Genomic DNA, 17,590 nt, shown 5'->3' on the forward strand with positions numbered 1-17,590 from the left:
AAACATGATGATGTTCCTGTACACAAAGCAAACTCCATGAAGATATGGTGTGAAGTGTGAAGCTTTGAAGATCTCAAGTGTACAAGCTACACAGAGCCTGGACCTGCTCAGCATTCTCACAGCATTCCTACTTATCATCTGTGGTGTAAACTGGAACTGGAGACTCCTTACCTTCTCAAATATTGGTGTCTAATCTGTGTGTGTATGCGTTATGTATTTGGAAGTGTTTTTATGCCAGTGTGACAGCAGTGAAGTGTGCAGGAGGAACGACTGACTGGTTGAAGGTGGAGGTTGGGCTGCATCAAGGATCGGCTCTGAGCCCTTTCATGTTTGCAGTGGGGATGGACAGGTTGACGGACGAGGTCAGACAGGAGTCTCCGTGGACTATGATGTTTGTGGATAATATTGTGATTTGTGGTAAAAGTAGGGAGCAGGTGGAGAAGATCCTGGAGAGGTGGAGGTACACGCTGGAGAGAAGGGGAATGAAAGTCAGTAGGAGTAAGACAGAGTACATGTGTGTGAATGAGAGGGAGGGCAGTGGAGGGGTGCGGTTGCAGGGAGAAGAGGTGGAGAAGGTGGAGGAGTTCAGGTACCTGGGGTCAACAATGTAAAGTAATGGAGAGTGTGTTAGAGAAGTGAAGAAAAGAGTGCAGGCAGGATGTAGTGGGTGGAGAAGAGTGATAGCAGGAGTGATTTGTGATAGAAGAGTATCTGTGAGAGTGAAAGGGAAAGTTTATAGGACTGTGGTGAGACCTGAGATGTTGTATGGATTAGAGACAGTGGCATTGAGTAAAAGACAGGAGGTGGAGCTGGAGGTAGCAGAGCTGAAGATGTTGAGATGTTCGTTGGGAGTGACGACGATGGACATGATTAGAAATGAGTTTATTAGAGGGACAGTGCATGTAGGACGTTTTGGAGACAAGGTGAGAGAGGTGAGATTGAGATGGTTGGACATGTGCAGAGGAGGGACATGGGGTATATCAGTAGGAGAATGCTGAGGATGGAGCCACCAGGAAGGAGGAAAAGAGGAAGGCCAAGGAGGAGGTTTATGGATGTGGTGAGGGAAGACATGCAGGTAGTTGGTGTGACAGAGGCAGATGTAGAGGACAGGGGGGTATGGAGACAGATGATTTGCAGTGGCGCCCCCTAATGGAAGCAGCCGAATAAAGAAGAAGAATAATAAAAAGAAGAAGGATAACAGACAGGATTCACACTTTTACTGTATTGTATTAGTGTTCGTTAATTTCCTGCTTCTTCATCCATTTACAGAAATTGTAGTTCCGTGTTTTGCTCTGTTTCCAACCGAAGGTTCACGAGATTCACCAGAGAGCGATCACTGGTTGATCTGATGCTGTACACTCGCCTTCATCAAATAGAGACACGTTTACAAACAAATAAAAGTTTAATAGAAATTTAAACTCAACAGATTTTGACAACTTCTTTAACCATTTTACATTCAAGATGTTTTTGGGGGTTTAAACTATTCAGATGAGACTCAGTATAACATGACAAGTCAAGTCAAGTTTATTTCTATAGCGCTTTTCACAACACACATTGTCTAAAAGCAGCTTTACAGAATTTAACAGTGAAGGTGAATGGTGTGTATTTATCCCTGATGAGCAGCCGTGGAGACTGTGGCAAGGACAATCTCTTTTAGATGTTATGAGGAAGAAACCTTTAGAGGAACCAGACTCAAAAGCAGAACCTCATCTTAATTACATTACTGATAATGTAGGAAACAGCAGATACTTGTACACTTGTTTCCTACAAACATCTTAACCACTGCGCTACTCCTCCACCTAATTTACTTTTATTTAAGGTATTTTGTGTTTCCTTCAGCAGAAGTGTGGAGAAGTGAGATCATTACACCAAGGAGGTAAACACTGGAGGAACTGATGCTGATGGAGTTGCAGGTATTATTTCATTCTTCACTTTATTGTACATGATCCATGTTAATGATGGGGTGTGGCTTTGGTAACTGATTTGCACATGGGGAAGTTATGAAACCTTAAAAAAAAAAAAAAAAAAAAAAAAAAACTAAATTAAGTAATTCTGGTAATATTTTCAGTCAGTGTAGGAGACTGTTGACATTAACTACAGTCCAATTCATCCTCAATGCTCCCGTTCCCACTCCGGAATTTCACGGATCCCCAGACCATAGGTGAGAAACATCTCCAGCTGCACAGAGTCCCCTCCAATCATTAAGAGAACATCATCCAGAGGCAGACCAGGATGAAGCCTCGACTTGAACACTGAGACTGTGTCTGAGTCCCGAACACTGATTGGAAGGTTGTTCCATAACTGTGGGGTTTATAAGAGAAACATCTGCCCCCTGCTGGAGTCTTCATTATTTGAGGTACCAACAAATAGCCTCCACCTTTTGATCTAAGTAGGCGTGGAGGATCATACTGGTACAGAAGTTCACTCAGATACTCCGGCGTGAGAGCGTTAAGTGCTTTATACGTCAGTAGTAGTATTTTATAATCAGTGTGAGATGTAATTGGGAGCAGTGTAGATGATTAAAACAGGGCTGATGTGATCATATTTTCTAGATCTAGTGAGGACTCTTGCTGCTGCATTCTGAACTAACTGAAGCTTATTTCTGCACTTACTCCAACACCCAGACAGTAAAGTGTTACAGTAGTCTAATCTAGAAGTAGCAAAAGCATCTACTAGTTTTTTCTGCATCCTGTACAGACAGTAAACTTTTCCTTCTTCTTGCAGATATAAAGAGAAAAGCAGTGGGCTTAAGACAGATCCTTGCGGGACACCAAACTTTACCTCAGAGTGTGTGGAGCACTCACCATTTACATCAACAAACTGATAGTGATCAGCCAAATAAGACCTGAGCCAAAAGAGAGCTGTTCCCTATATTATATATAGTATATATATTATGATCAATGGTGTGAAAAGCTGCACTGAGGTCAAGCAAAACAAGTAAAGAGACAAAACCCTGATCAGAGGCCAATAACAGTTGATTTCATAAATGTTCTTCCTCAGTAGATGTGAGCAAACCTGCTGTGCTACAAGCTTTTCTAGAATCTTGGAGATAAAGGGGAGGTTTGATATTGGACTGTAGTTGGACAGCTGACAGGGTGAAGGTCAGGTTTCTTAATTAGGGGGTTGATAACTGCAGTTTGAAGGATTTAGGTACAAAACCAGTGCTAATGGAAGAGTTTATTATTTTAAATCAGGTTCATTTCCCTCTGGAATGATCTGTTTGTGGAAACTTGTAGGCGAGGGATCGAGAATGCAGGTTGATGATTTTGATGAGGAAATAAATGAAATGAAGTCGTTTTCTTGAATAGGAGTAAAACTTTGTAATTGATGGTCTGTTATAATGACACTGCTGTCTACAGGGTTATTTATAAAATAGTCTGGATTCATTTTAATGGTCTGGATTTCTTGCCTGATGTTTTTAACTTTATTATTAAAAAGTTGATGAAATCATTACTTCCTATTGATGGTGTGCATGTGAGTGCAGTGCTTTTATTTCCTGTTCATTTTTCTGCAGTACAGAGACCTGCTTTCGGACACTAAATATAGCTTTATAGATATAGCAAAATAGCTGTGACTCCGCCTCCTCTGCCATTTAAACGGGGCTGAATGATACATCTGAATGATCAGCTCATGTGTGGTATAGATTAAATTGAGCTCATTATCATTACAGGGATGCTAATACTTTTGAGCAGTCACTACCCCACCTTCCTGTTTCCTTCTGTTGAAACTAATGAAAACTTTCAAATACGGTAAGCAGCACAATGAGGATGTTCAGGTCACGGGTATTATTGCGTATTGTATTTATTTAAAACTAATTCTAACACACACACACACACACACACACACACACACACACACACACACACACACACTGAATGGATCACAGGATGATGATTTATAAAGCAATTTTATTCCATTAAAATGAACACATGCTGGTCAAACTAAGCAGAATGTTGAGATTAAATCTCAAAAAATGTTCATCAGTGCTGAGGTCTGAAACCCACAACCTTCTGTAACTGAACTAGGAATTTGTCTATGCCAGGACACATACTTTGGGATTCAAACTCATGGCCTAATAGATGCCTTTAAAGTTTAGTGTTAATCATCTGTAAATAACGAGGTTTAAACCCATAACCTGGATGGTGAATGCTCTCTGCCACTCCTGGGAAGTCTGGGTATCAGAACACGGATTCAAACCCAAAACCTCCTGGGTACTGAATCTCAGTCCTGGAATATGACCTCAGAACCTCATGGCTGCAGCTTTTCTAACAGATTTGAATCCTTACGTTTACAGCAGTTCCTAAAAGGGAATGGAACACACGTCCACGTGGCAGCAGGATTTGTGTTTAAAGAGGATCGGCGGCGGGCACTGTGGACGCTGAGGGCGTTGTCATGGCGATGTCATGGCGATGTCGGGCAGCAAGCGGCAGCTGGTGATAATGTCGATTTTGTCGCACACGGCTCGGAGGTCGTCCATGGCGACACGGAGGGTGCGAGGCGGCGATGATGACGCTCTGGGAGTGGCTCAGGTGAGACGTGGCAGCTTTGACGTCTCTGGTGGCCGCGTGATAAACCTGCCGGACGCTCTGACTCACGTCGCACACAGACGTGCGTTACTCTCCTGCAGTTTCTGCTGCAGCAGCGAGTTAACGTGACTGCCGGGTGCAGACGCAGATGTATGCACGGGCGAGGTCGGGCTCTGCCGAGTGACGGACGCGTCGTCATGAAGATCGACACTCAGAGGGGGCAGATGGTGCAGGAAGGCGGTGGGTTTTACTTCCTCGTCCTCGCTTTCCGTGTCCGAGGCTTCACCCGGAACCGTGAGTCCAGACGACGTGTAGAGTTCCTGATCCGAGTCCGACTCGGACGCCTCGCCTTCCACCACCACCTGTGACTTCCTGTCGGCCATGACTCTGAAAAACCACAACATGCAGCTGTGAATTCATCTGAGGAGGGCTTTATTTATTTATTTATATCCATAAACAATTATTTCTACATGTGTGCATTTATTTCTTAATTTACTTCTTCTTCTTCTTCTTTCGGCTGCTCCCATTAGGGGTCGCCACAGCGGATCATGCGTCTTCATACCACCCTGTCCTCTACAGCTGCCTCTTTCACACCAACTACCTGCATGTCTTCCCTCACCACATCCATGAACCTCCTCCTTGGCCTTCCTCTTTTTCTCCTACCTGGTGGCTCCATCCTCAGCATTCTTCTACCAATATAATTCATGTCCCTCCTCTGCACATGTCCAAACCATCTCAATCTCACCTCCCTCACCTTGTCACCAAAACATCCTACATGCGCTGTCCCTCTAATAAACTCATTTCTAATCTTGTCCATCCTCGTCACTCCCAACGAAAACCTTAACATCTTCAGCTCTGCTACCTCCAGCTCCATCTCCTGTCTTTTACTCAATGCCACTGTCTCTAATCCATACAACATCGCAGGTCTCACCACAGTCCTATAAACTTTCCCTTTCATTCTTGCAGATACCCTACTATCACAAATCACTCCTGTCACTCTTCTGCACCCACTCCACCCTGCCTGCACTCTTTTCTTTACTTCTCTAACACACTCTCCATTACTTTGAACTGTTGACCCCAGGTACCTGAACTCCTCCACCTTTTCCAGCTCTTCTCCCTGCAACCGCACCACTCCACTGCCCTCCCTCTCATTTACACACATGTACTCTGTCTTACTCCTACTGACTTTCATTCCCCTTCCCTCCAACGCATATCTCCACCTCTCCAGGCTCTTCTCAACCTGCTCCCTACTCTCACCACAAATCACAATATCATCCGCAAACATCATAGTCCAGGGAGACTCCTGTCTGACCTCGTCCGTCAACCTGTCCATCACCACTGCAAACAGGAAAGGGCTCAGGGCCGATCCTTGATGCAGTCCAACCTTCACCCTGAACCAGTCTGTCGTACCTACTGCACACTTCACTGCCGTCACTGTCCTCATACATGTCCTGCACCACCCTCACATACTTCTCTGACACACCTGACTTCCTCGTACAATACCATAACTCCTCTTTTGGCACTCTGTCGTACGCTTTCTCTAAATCCACAAATACACAATGCAATTCCTTCTGTCCTTCTCTATACTTCTCCATCAACATCCTCAAAGCAAATAAGGCATCTGTGGTGCTCTTCCTCGGCATGAAACCATACTGTTGCTCACAGATGGTCACCTCTTCTCTCAGCCTGGCTTCCACTACTCTTTCCCATAATTTCATGGTGTGACTGATCAACTTAATTCCCCTGTAGTTACTGCAAGACTGCACATCTCCTTTATGCTTAAAGATCGGTACCAGCACACTTCTTCTCCATTCCTCAGGCATCTTCTCACCTTCCAAAATCCTGTTAAACAACCTGGTCAAAAACTCCACTGCCATCTCTCCTAAACATCTCCACGCTTCTACCGGTATGTCATCTGGTCCAACCGACTTTCCACTCTTCATCCTCTTAATCGCTGCTCTCACTTCCTCCTTACTAATCCTATCTACATCCTGCTTCACCAACTCCACATCGTCCAACCTTCTCTCTCTCTGATTTTCCCCATTCATCAGCTGCTCAAAATACTCCCTCCACCTTCTCAACACACTCTCCTCACTAGTCAACACATTTCCCTCTCCATCCTTTATTGCTCTAACTTGCAGTACATCCTTCCCAGCTCGGTCCCTCTGCCTGGCCAATCGGTATAAATCCTTTTCTCCTTCCTTAGTGTCCAACCTCTCATACAGCTTCTCATATGCCTTATCCTTGGCTTTCGCCACATCCCTCTTTACCTGCTGCCGCATCTCCTTGTACTCCTACCTACTTTTCTCATCACTCTGTCTATCCCACTTCTGTTTTGCCAACCTCTTTCTCCTTATGCTCTCCTGCACTTCCTTATTCCACCACCACGTCTCCTTGTCTTGCTTTCTATTTCCAGATGTCACACCAAGTACTTTTCTAGCTGCCTCTCTCATCACTCCTGCAGTAGTCGCCCAATCATCCAGCACCTCTTCAACACCACCGAGCCTCTGTCTGACCTCTTCCCTAAACCTCACACTACACTCTTCCTCCTTAAGTTTCCACCATCTTATTCTTCTTTCAGTCCTCACTCTCCTCCTCTTCTTCTTCGCCTCCAAAACCATCCTACAGATCACCATCCGATGCTGTCTAGCTACACTGTCCCCTGCCAACACCTTACAGTCTCCAATCTCCTTCAGGTTGCATCTCCTGGATAGCACCAAGTCCACCTGTGTGCACCTTCCTCCACTCTTATACGTCACCCTATGATCCTCCTTCTTCTTAAAATAAGTGTTCACCACTGCCATTTCCATCCTTTTAGCAAAATCCACCACCATCTGCCCTTCCACATTCCTCTCCTTAAAACCATACCTACCATCACCTCCTCATCACCTCTGTTCCCTTCACCTACATGCCCATTAAAGTCTGCCCCAATCACCAATCGTTCTTTCCTAGGTACACCATCTACCACTTCATCTAATTCACTCCAGAATTTTTCCTTCTCCTCCATCTCACAGCCAACTTGTGGAGCATAGGCACTGATGACATTTATCATCCCTTCAACTTCCACCTTCACGATCATCACCCTATCAGAAACTCTCTTCACCTCCACTACACTCTTACTGTACTCTTCCTTCAGAATCACCCCTACACCATTTTGCGATGCTTTGCTGATTCACGTCCAGTAGAAAATGAACGAATCGCTCTTTAAACGACTCGTTCTTCTGAGTCACATTAAATACTTAAATTAAATGAACGACTCGTCACTACTGATTTATAGTTCAGAGGGTTTACATGCACATTGACACGTGAGATTCTGTTAATCAGATGAGACCAAAACAGCTTCGAGTGTAGACAGTTAAAGGAAATGTGTTGAGTGGTTTTAATATTTTCAGAATCTTGGCAAGAGATTTTCCTCTGTATTACATCTAATCTACAGAAATTTCAATGGATACAAGTTACTTAATTGAATTGAATTTTTAAAAGAGGGGTAACATCTCTCATAATCAAAATCTTAAATATAATGAAGTTTGTGTAGATTTGGGTAAAATTTTATGAAAATGTTTCTTATAGCATGAGGTGAGTGTCACAGAATAGGAGAAAAGATTCCTTTGAGCAATAAAATCATGCTTTTAGCAAAATGTATAACTAAGAAACTCTTTAGGATGACCTACAAATGACCTAAAATCCATATTTTAATCAGAAAACTATTGAACCTTGTGCTTGTAAAATAGTCATTAAGATGTAAAATCATTGTTCCAAATAATCTTGAGTGCTGAAATTGTTCACTCTGAATTCAGACATTTCTATTGTACATTTGACAGTTAGAGCCCTGTAGGAGAGGGTGTGTTCCTCCAGATTAAATATAGACTGTTGGTATTAAATACTCAGATACGGGTATTTATTTAAAAAATCCGAGTGAAGTTGGTCTGTTGCACACTTGTGCTAGTCAAAGTCCCGACCAAAGTTACTTTATTGGAAGCTCTATAGAAAGCCATCTGGCTCACATCTTGGCCTTGTACAGCTGAAACTAGAGTTAATAATAAATGCTGACAACCAGAAAGAGTTACTAAAAGATCTCCAAATAAAATGCCTAGCAGTTGCTTTGTGGGTTAAGGAGGATTAGGGCCTTGAGCAAGGGTGCAAAAGTTGCTGCAATGCTTCTTGAACCCTATAACCTTACAATCAGTAACCCAGAGGTAACCCTTTGGCCACCACAAATTACTGAAGGCCATGCAGATACACACAAATAGACCAAGTTTCTCAAAGTAAAAAAGCTTTTATTTTGCACAGATTTACACTTAATCATATTGAGGTGAGGAACTCTGGGTAAAGATCACTTCACCACTAGACACTATTCCTGATGTGCGAGAAGAGCCTTCTTCTGCTGCAGCTTCTCTTCCTGAGGGAGAAGAAAAAGAAATCAATAAACCAGACATGAGGGAACAACCAGACTGTTAACGAGTCCACCTACTTCTTCTGGAGCACTGTGGTTCACAAGAGTCCTGTGCACTTGGAAGGCAGACAGCTGTACTGCAATGGATGTAGATCTGAAAAGACAAGACAATGAGCTCGTTCCTGTACAAAAGCATAAAGCAGAAAAGAGGAAACGCAAGCCTTTACCGTCTCATGCAGTGGAGCCTTAGCGGTCTCATCCACAAATGTGAACATCTTGAAAACAAAGCGCCTGTAATGGGTAGGGTAGGCAAGTCCAGACGTTTCATTAACTGGTACCAGCTTGGTCAAATAACGGTCATCCGTGTAGGGGCACCTTCAGAATACACCAAATCATTATTTCCTGTCCAGTACAGTCATTAGAATACACAAATTCAAGACAAGAACTTACCCAGTCACCAGAAGGTCCCACTGACGAGAGCTGTAGGGGTTCGGGGAAGCAGTGGCCCAACAGCCGTTCAGAACCAGGACAATATTTGGATCCGTTCTCCCCAAGATGTGCACTTCAACGTACACAGGTTCCCTCAGAATCTTGGTCACAGGATAGTCAGCAACACTGTAGTACGAGTTATAGGCCACTTGTTCTGTTGGGGGAAAGTCAGATTTTGTTGATGCCATGAACACTTGACTCACACCAGCATCCAGACTGAAGTTTCTCACCTTCTGCACAGCCCTTTACTGCACAGTGGCTTTTTCCTAGTCTTAGTTCTACTTGAAGTGGTCCAGAAGCAACAAGAGGCATGGGGTCAGCATTAGCCGAAGGTTCAAAAGTCAAGGCCGCAAAGCCAACACCTGAATATCTACACTGGAAGTAAAGCCTACAAATAAAACAGTCGATCAGTTCAAGTCCTAAAGAAGTCCCCACCACAAGTTTTAGTTAAACCTACTCATAAGTCGTGTCTCTTGTGATGACACCACGGGGTCCAACTCCAACTTCATAGGATGAGAACATCATGTTTTCATAGATCACATAACCAGCTTGAACCTGGACAGAGTAGAGAACAATCTAAGACACAGGAAAGTGACCCATAAATATTTGTGGCAAGAAACTAGAACATACCATCATGATGGTCCCACAAGCAGTGACAGGAAACTGGTAGACAGCAAAAACTGCATTGGAGTCAACAGGACTACAGGGTCCAGTGTTTCCTCCCAGCATGCTGATGGAACTGAGGCTTATCCTGGGAAGGGTTGTATCTCTGGCCACCACCAACACAAACTGGCCATCAAGGGTACACTGGACAGTCACTGGAAACACCAAGAGGAGGAAAAAATCAGTTTCTCATTTCTACCCCATCAAAACTCAGTACTTCAAACATACCAGTTTTCCCATAGTAGCATTGCTGGCCATCAAAACAGCAGTTCAAGGAGTTACACCGAGCAGCCTGTACTCCAGGTTCTCCACAAGGAACCCTTTCGTAGTCCTTCACTTGGCATTGCTGAACAAAGCCAGGCATCTGTGGCTGTAAAGTTGGCTTTGGAAGAACTTGAGGATCATGAAACGGCACCTTCACACCTGGTGGAGCTGCAGGTGAGCTACTCACAAAAGTGACAGCAAGAAGAATGCCGACAAATCCTAAACTTACCCCAGAAGCCACCATTTTTCCTAAACTTACCCCAGAAGCCACCATTTTTCCTAATCTATACACCCCAGTATACTGACTACTAGCAGCAGTTGCCTTTTATTGTGGCTTTTGTCCTAATTGAATCTGGAATCTCCGCCTACTTAACCAGTCATTAATGATCTTCCAGCTGTGTGTCATCAGTAACCTTATTAACCACCGCCTTCTTGGTTTGTTCAGGGAGACGTTAAAATGGAGACTTGTTCGAGTTAATTATCACTTTTTAGTGATAGTTAGTGCAAAGCCAACAGCTGCAAGCCTGAGCGACGACAACCAATCAGAACGAGGGAAGTGAATATTTATTAATTATAGATGCATATGAAATACTAACTTAGAGCAGAAATAGATAGATAGATAGATAGATAGATAGATAGATAGATAGATAGATAGATAGATAGATAGATAACTAACAATATCTCTGTCACATCAAATTTGATTTGTTAAAATGAACTTATTGGAGAAATGATTCTCTATTAATTAAAATATTCTGTAGCTTTCGTTGTCACTGTGATCAAAACGATGAAGAAAGAAAAGAAATACTAAATAAAAGTTGCTCTAATATAATAAATGTTCCTGTGGCTCTGTGACTGTCAGTAGATGTCACATGATACCTTCATTTACACGCTCAAGTTTATTTCTCAGGTTTATTTCTGTTGTTCTAACCCACACAGAGGATTCGTTTTCCTCACTGTGAAGGTTCTACCATGCTTTCAAACAACTTTAACATAATCATGGTTCTACATGTGAAGCAGAAGGTCCTTGAAGAATCGTTCTGGCCAGATGGGGTGTTCTACCCATGCAAAGGTTTCTGTTAGTCAGTGTGAAGGTTCTTCCATGCTTGGAGAGAACTCTACTGACTCCCAACATTATCTTTGTGTGAAGTTTAAGGTTCTCAGAAGGGTCAGTCGGAGGGTCTTCTGATCAACTAGGGCATTTATCCGCTCAAGAATAGGGTTCTTCCACGGAGTCTGAAGATACCTCCACCTGATGCCACCTTCTTCTTCTTTCGGCTGCTCCCAGTAGAGGGCGCCTCATTGGATCATCCGTCTCCATACCCCCTGTCCTCTACATCTGCCTCTTTCACACCAACTACCTGCATGTCTTCCCTCACCACATTCATAAACCTACACACACACACACACACACACACACACATACACACAGACACACAATTACATTATATATACTGTAAATACACAACTTCCTATCTGCATTTATTTCTCCAGCGACAACATTCATTATTTAGGTTCTCCAGAAATAGAGGGTATAAATGTAGGAAGTGTGTGTGTGTGTGTGTGTGTGTGTGTGTGTGTGTGTGTGTGTGTGTGTGTGTGTGTGTGAGTGTGTTTCAGTTCCCTAATGTAAACTACAAATCCTTTTCTCCGTCCGTGGAAACTCAAACACGATGATGTTCCTGTACACAAAGCAAACTCCATGAAGATATGGTGTGAAGTGTGAAGCTTGTGAAGATCTCAAGTGTACAAGCTACACAGAGCCTGGACCTGCTCAGCATTCTCACAGCATTCTTACTTATCATTTGTGGTGTAAACTGGAACTGGAGACTCCTTACCTTCTCAAATATTGGTGTCTAATCTGTGTGTGTATGCGTTATGTATTTGGAAGTGTTTTTATGCCAGTGTGACAGCAGTGAAGTGTGCAGGAGGAACGACTGACTGGTTGAAGGTGGAGGTTGGGCTGCATCAAGGATCGGCTCTGAGCCCTTTCATGTTTGCAGTGGGGATGGACAGGTTGACGGACGAGGTCAGACAGGAGTCTCCGTGGACTATGATGTTTGTGGATAATATTGTGATTTGTGGTAAAAGTAGGGAGCAGGTGGAGAAGATCCTGGAGAGGTGGAGGTACACGCTGGAGAGAAGGGGAATGAAAGTGAGTAGGAGTAAGACAGAGTACATGTGTGTGAATGAGAGGAAGGGCAGTGGAGGGGTGCGGTTGCAGGGAGAAGAGGTGGAGAAGGTGGAGGAGTTCAGGTACCTGGGGTCAACAATGTAAAGTAATCGAGAGTGTGTTTGAGAAGTGAAGAAAAGAGTGCAGGCAGGATGTAGTGGGTGGAGAAGAGTGATAGCAGGAGTGATTTGTGATAGAAGAGTATCTGTGAGAGTGAAAGGGAAAGTTTATAGGACTGTGGTGAGACCTGAGATGTTGTATGGATTAGAGACAGTGGCATTGAGTAAAAGACAGGAGGTGGAGCTGGAGGTAGCAGAGCTAAAGATGTTGAGATGTTCGTTGGGAGTGACGACGATGGACAGGATTAGAAATGAGTTTATTAGAGGGACAGTGCATGTAGGACGTTTTGGAGACAAGGTGAGGGAGGTGAGATTGAGATGGTTTGGACATGTGCAGAGGAGGGACATGGGGTATATCAGTAGGAGAATGCTGAGGATGGAGCCACCAGGAAGGAGGAAAAGAGGAAGGCCAAGGAGGAGGTTTATGGATGTGGTGAGGGAAGAATGCAGGTAGTTGGTGTGACAGAGGCAGATGTAGAGGACAGGGGGGTATGGAGACAGATGATCTGCTGTGGCGCCCCCTAATGGAAGCAGCCGAATAAAGAAGAAGAAGAATAAAAAGAAGAAGGATAACAGACAGGATTCACACTTTTACTGTATTGTATTAGTGTTCGTTAATTTCCTGCTTCTTCATCCATTTACAGAAATTGTAGTTCCGTGTTTTGCTCTGTTTCCAACCGAAGGTTCACGAGATTCACCAGAGAGCGATCACTGGTTGATCTGATGCTGTACACTCGCCTTCATCAAATAGAGACACGTTTACAAACAAATAAAAGTTTAATAGAAATTTAAACTCAACAGATTTTGACAACTTGTTTAACCATTTTACATTCAAGATGTTTTTGGGGGTTTAAACTATTCAGATGAGACTCAGTATAACATGACAAGTCAAGTCAAGTTTATTTCTATAGCGCTTTTCACAACACACATTGTCTCAAAGCAGCTTTACAGAATTTAACAGTGAAGGTGAATGGTGTGTATTTATCCCTGATGAGCAGCCGTGGAGACTGTGGCAAGGACAATCTCTTTTAGATGTTATGAGGAAGAAACCTTTAGAGGAACCAGACTCAAAAGCAGAACCTCATCTTAATTACATTACTGATAATGTAGGAAACAGCAGACACTTGTACACTTGTTTCTTACAAACATCTAAACCACTGCGCTACTCCTCCACCTAATTTACTTTTATTTAAGGTATTTTGTGTTTCCTTCAGCAGAAGTGTGGAGAAGTGAGATCATTACACCAAGGAAGTAAACACTGGAGGAACTGATGCTGATGGAGTTGCAGGTATTATTTCATTCTTCACTTTATTGTACATGATCCATGTTAATGATGGGGTGTGGCTTTGGTAACTGATTTGCACATGGGGAAGTTATGAAACCTTAAAAAAAAAAAAAAAAAAAAAAAAAAAAAACTAAATTAAGTAATTCTGGAAATATTTTCAGTCAGTGTAGGAGACTGTTGACATTAACTACAGTCCAATTCATCCTCAATGCTCCCGTTCCCACTCTGGAATTTCACGGATCCCCAGACCATAGGTGAGAAACATCTCCAGCTGCACAGAGTCGCCTCCAATCATTAAGAGAACATCATCCAGAGGCAGACCAGGATGAAGCCTCGACTTGAACACTGAGACTGTGTCTGAGTCCCGAACACTGATTGGAAGGTTGTTCCATAACTGTGGGGTTTATAAGAGAAACATCTGCCCCCTGCTGGAGTCTTCATTATTTGAGGTACCAACAAATAGCCTCCACCTTTTGATCTAAGTAGGCGTGGAGGATCATCCTGGTACAGAAGTTCACTCAGATACTCCGGCGTGAGAGCGTTAAGTGCTTTATACGTCAGTAGTAGTATTTTATAATCAGTGTGAGATGTAATTGGGAGCAGTGTAGATGATTAAAACAGGGCTGATGTGATCATATTTTCTAGATCTAGTGAGGACTCTTGCTGCTGCATTCTGAACTAACTGAAGCTTATTTCTGCACTTACTCCAACACCCAGACAGTAAAGCGTTACAGTAGTCTAATCTAGAAGTAGCAAAAGCATCTACTAGTTTTTTCTGCATCCTGTACAGACAGTAAACTTTTCCTTCTTCTTGCAGATATAAAGAGAAAAGCAGTGGGCTTAAGACAGATCCTTGCGGGACACCAAACTTTACCTCAGAGTGTGTGGAGCACTCACCATTTACATCAACAAACTGATAGTGATCAGCCAAATAAGACCTGAGCCAAAAGAGAGCTGTTCCCTATATTATATATAGTATATATATTATGATCAATGGTGTGAAAAGCTGCACTGAGGTCAAGCAAAACAAGTAAAGAGACAAAACCCTGATCAGAGGCCAATAACAGTTGATTTCATAAATGTTCTTCCTCAGTAGATGTGAGCAAACCTGCTGTGCTACAAGCTTTTCTAGAATCTTGGAGATAAAGGGGAGGTTTGATATTGGTCTGTAGTTGGACAGCTGACAGGGTGAAGGTCAGGTTTCTTAATTAGGGGGTTGATACTGCAGTTTGAAGGATTTAGGTACAAAACCAGTGCTAATGGAAGAGTTTATTATTTTAAATCAGGTTCATTTCCCTCTGGAATGATCTGTTTGTGGAAACTTGTAGGCGAGGGATCGAGAATGCAGGTTGATGATTTTGATGAGGAAATAAATGAAATGAAGTCGTTTTCTTGAATAGGAGTAAAACTTTGTAATTGATGGTCTGTTATAATGACACTGCTGTCTACAGGGTTATTTATAAAATAGTCTGGATTCATTTTAATGGTCTGGATTTCTTGCCTGATGTTTTTAACTTTATTATTAAAAAGTTGATGAAATCATTACTTCCTATTGATGGTGTGCATGTGAGTGCAGTGCTTTTATTTCCTGTTCATTTTTCTGCAGTACAGAGACCTGCTTTCGGACACTAAATATAGCTTTATAGATATAGCAAAATAGCTGTGACTCCGCCTCCTCTGCCATTTAAACGGGGCTGAATGATACATCTGAATGATCAGCTCATGTGTGGTATAGATTAAATTGAGCTCATTATCATTACAGGGGTGCTAATACTTTTGAGCACTCAATACCCCCACCTTCCTGTTTCCTTCTGTTGAAACTAATGAAAACTATCAAATACGGTAAGCAGCACAATGAGGATGTTCAGGTCACGGGTATTATTGCGTATTGTATTTATTTAAAACTAATTCTAACACACACACACACACACACACACACACACAGAACACGGATTCAAACCCAAAACCTCCTGGGTACTGAATCTCAGTCCTGGAATATGACCTCAGAACCTCATGGCTGCAGCTTTTCTAACAGATTTGAATCCTTACTTTTACACCAGTTACTGAAAGGGAATGGAACACACGTCCACGTGGCAGCAGGATTCGTGTTTAAAAAGGATCGGCGGCGGGCACTGTGGACGCTGAGGGCGTTGTCATGGCGATGTCGGGCAGCAAGCGGCAGCTGGTGATGATGTCGATTTTGTCGCACACGGCTCGGAGGTCGTCCATGGCGACACGGAGGGTGCGAGGCGGCGATGATGACGCTCTGGGAGTGGCTCAGGTGAGATGTGGCAGCTTTGACGTCTCTGGTGGCCGCGTGATAAACCTGCCGGACGCTCTGACTCACGTCGCACACAGACGTGCGTTACTCTCCTGCAGTTTCTGCTGCAGCAGCGAGTTAACGTGACTGCCGGGTGCAGACGCAGATGTATGCACGGGCGAGGTCGGGCTCTGACGAGTGACGGACGCGTCGTCATGAAGATCGACACTCAGAGGGGGCAGATGGTGCAGGAAGGCGGTGGGTTTTACTTCCTCGTCCTCGCTTTCCGTGTCCGAGGCTTCACCCGGAACCGTGAGTCCAGACGACGTGTAGAGTTCCTGATCCGAGTCCGACTCGGACGCCTCGCCTTCCACCACCACCTGTGACTTCCTGTCGGCCATGACTCTGAAAAACCACAACATGCAGCTGTGAATTCATCTGAGGAGGGCTTTATTTATTTATTTATATCCATAAACAATTATTTCTACATGTGTGCATTTATTTCCTAATTTACTTCTTCTTCTTCTTCTTTCGGCTGCTCCCATTAGGGGTCGCCACAGCGGATCATGCGTCTTCATACCACCCTGTCCTCTACATCTGCCTCTTTCACACCAACTACCTGCATGTCTTCCCTCACCACATCCATGAACCTCCTCCTTGGCCTTACTCTTTTTCTCCTACCTGGTGGCTCCATCCTCAGCATTCTTCTACCAATATAATTCATGTCCCTCCTCTGCACATGTCCAAACCATCTCAATCTCACCTCTCTCACCTTGTCTCCAAAACGTCCTACATGCACTGTCCCTCTAATAAACTCATTTCTAATCATGTCCATCGTCGTCACTCCCAACGAACATCTCAACATCTTCAGCTCTGCTACCTCCAGCTCCATCTCCTGTCTTTTACTCAATGCCACTGTCTCTAATCCATACAACATCGCAGGTCTCACCACAGTCCTATAAACTTTCCCTTTCATTCTTGCAGATACCCTACTATCACAAATCACTCCTGTCACTCTTCTGCACCCACTCCACCCTGCTTGCACTCTTTTCTTTACTTCTCTAACACACTCTCCATTACTTTGAACTGTTGACCCCAGGTACCTGAACTCCTCCACCTTTTCCAGCTCTTCTCCCTGCAACCGCACCACTCCACTGCCCTCCCTCTCATTTACACACATGTACTCTGTCTTACTCCTACTGACTTTCATTCCCCTTCCCTCCAACGCATATCTCCACCTCTCCAGGCTCTTCTCAACCTGCTCCCTACTCTCACCACAAATCACAATATCATCCGCAAACATCATAGTCCAGGGAGACTCCTGTCTGACCTCGTCCGTCAACCTGTCCATCACCACTGCAAACAGGAAAGGGCTCAGGGCCGATCCTTGATGCAGTCCAACCTTCACCCTGAACCAGTCT

General features: G+C 43.7%; 2 protein-coding genes and 1 pseudogene across 3 annotated transcripts; all 3 read right to left on the reverse strand.

The window, feature by feature from the left end:
- Positions 1-3,888: 3,888 nt before the first annotated feature.
- On the reverse strand, positions 3,889-4,960 carry LOC310729713 (biogenesis of lysosome-related organelles complex 1 subunit 3-like). Its single transcript, XM_083548191.1, is given in 3 exon segments — positions 3,889-4,490; positions 4,492-4,603; positions 4,606-4,960. Coding segments are annotated over 3 exon segments (537 nt in total). The 5' UTR covers positions 4,931-4,960; the 3' UTR covers positions 3,889-4,390.
- A 3,822-nt stretch (positions 4,961-8,782) lies between these two features.
- On the reverse strand, positions 8,783-10,643 carry LOC310729633 (zona pellucida sperm-binding protein 4-like). Its single transcript, XM_083548055.1, has 8 exons — positions 10,300-10,643; positions 10,039-10,226; positions 9,866-9,963; positions 9,639-9,796; positions 9,370-9,562; positions 9,147-9,294; positions 8,998-9,073; positions 8,783-8,925 (listed from the first exon to the last, which is right to left on the reverse strand). Exons 1-8 carry the CDS (start codon positions 10,607-10,609, stop codon positions 8,825-8,827), a joined length of 1,272 nt encoding a protein of 423 aa, XP_083404181.1. The 5' UTR covers positions 10,610-10,643; the 3' UTR covers positions 8,783-8,824.
- Positions 10,644-15,951: 5,308 nt separating this feature from the next.
- Positions 15,952-16,621, reverse strand: LOC310729706 (biogenesis of lysosome-related organelles complex 1 subunit 3-like; annotated as a pseudogene). The gene has a single exon. The product of its transcript is annotated as a biogenesis of lysosome-related organelles complex 1 subunit 3-like (transcript).
- Between the last annotated feature and the right edge of the window lie 969 nt (positions 16,622-17,590).

Source organism: Silurus aristotelis (genome assembly GCF_946808225.1).
Source record: "Silurus aristotelis genome assembly, chromosome: 8".
In the NCBI taxonomy this organism is placed as follows: Eukaryota; Metazoa; Chordata; class Actinopteri; order Siluriformes; family Siluridae; genus Silurus; species Silurus aristotelis.

What these genes read in the sequence shown, in the direction of transcription:
- LOC310729633 (XM_083548055.1), bottom strand. Translation starts at nt 10,609, where the DNA reads ATGGTGGCTTCTGGGGTAAGTTTAGGAAAAATGGTGGCTTCTGGGGTA. An exon ending in ATGCTACTATGGGAAAACTG is followed by an intron (nt 10,227 to 10,299) that starts GTATGTTTGAAG and finishes TGGTGTTTCCAG; the next exon opens with TGACTGTCCAGTGTACCCTT. An exon ending in TGGGACCTTCTGGTGACTGG is followed by an intron (nt 9,295 to 9,369) that starts GTAAGTTCTTGT and finishes TGTATTCTGAAG; the next exon opens with GTGCCCCTACACGGATGACC.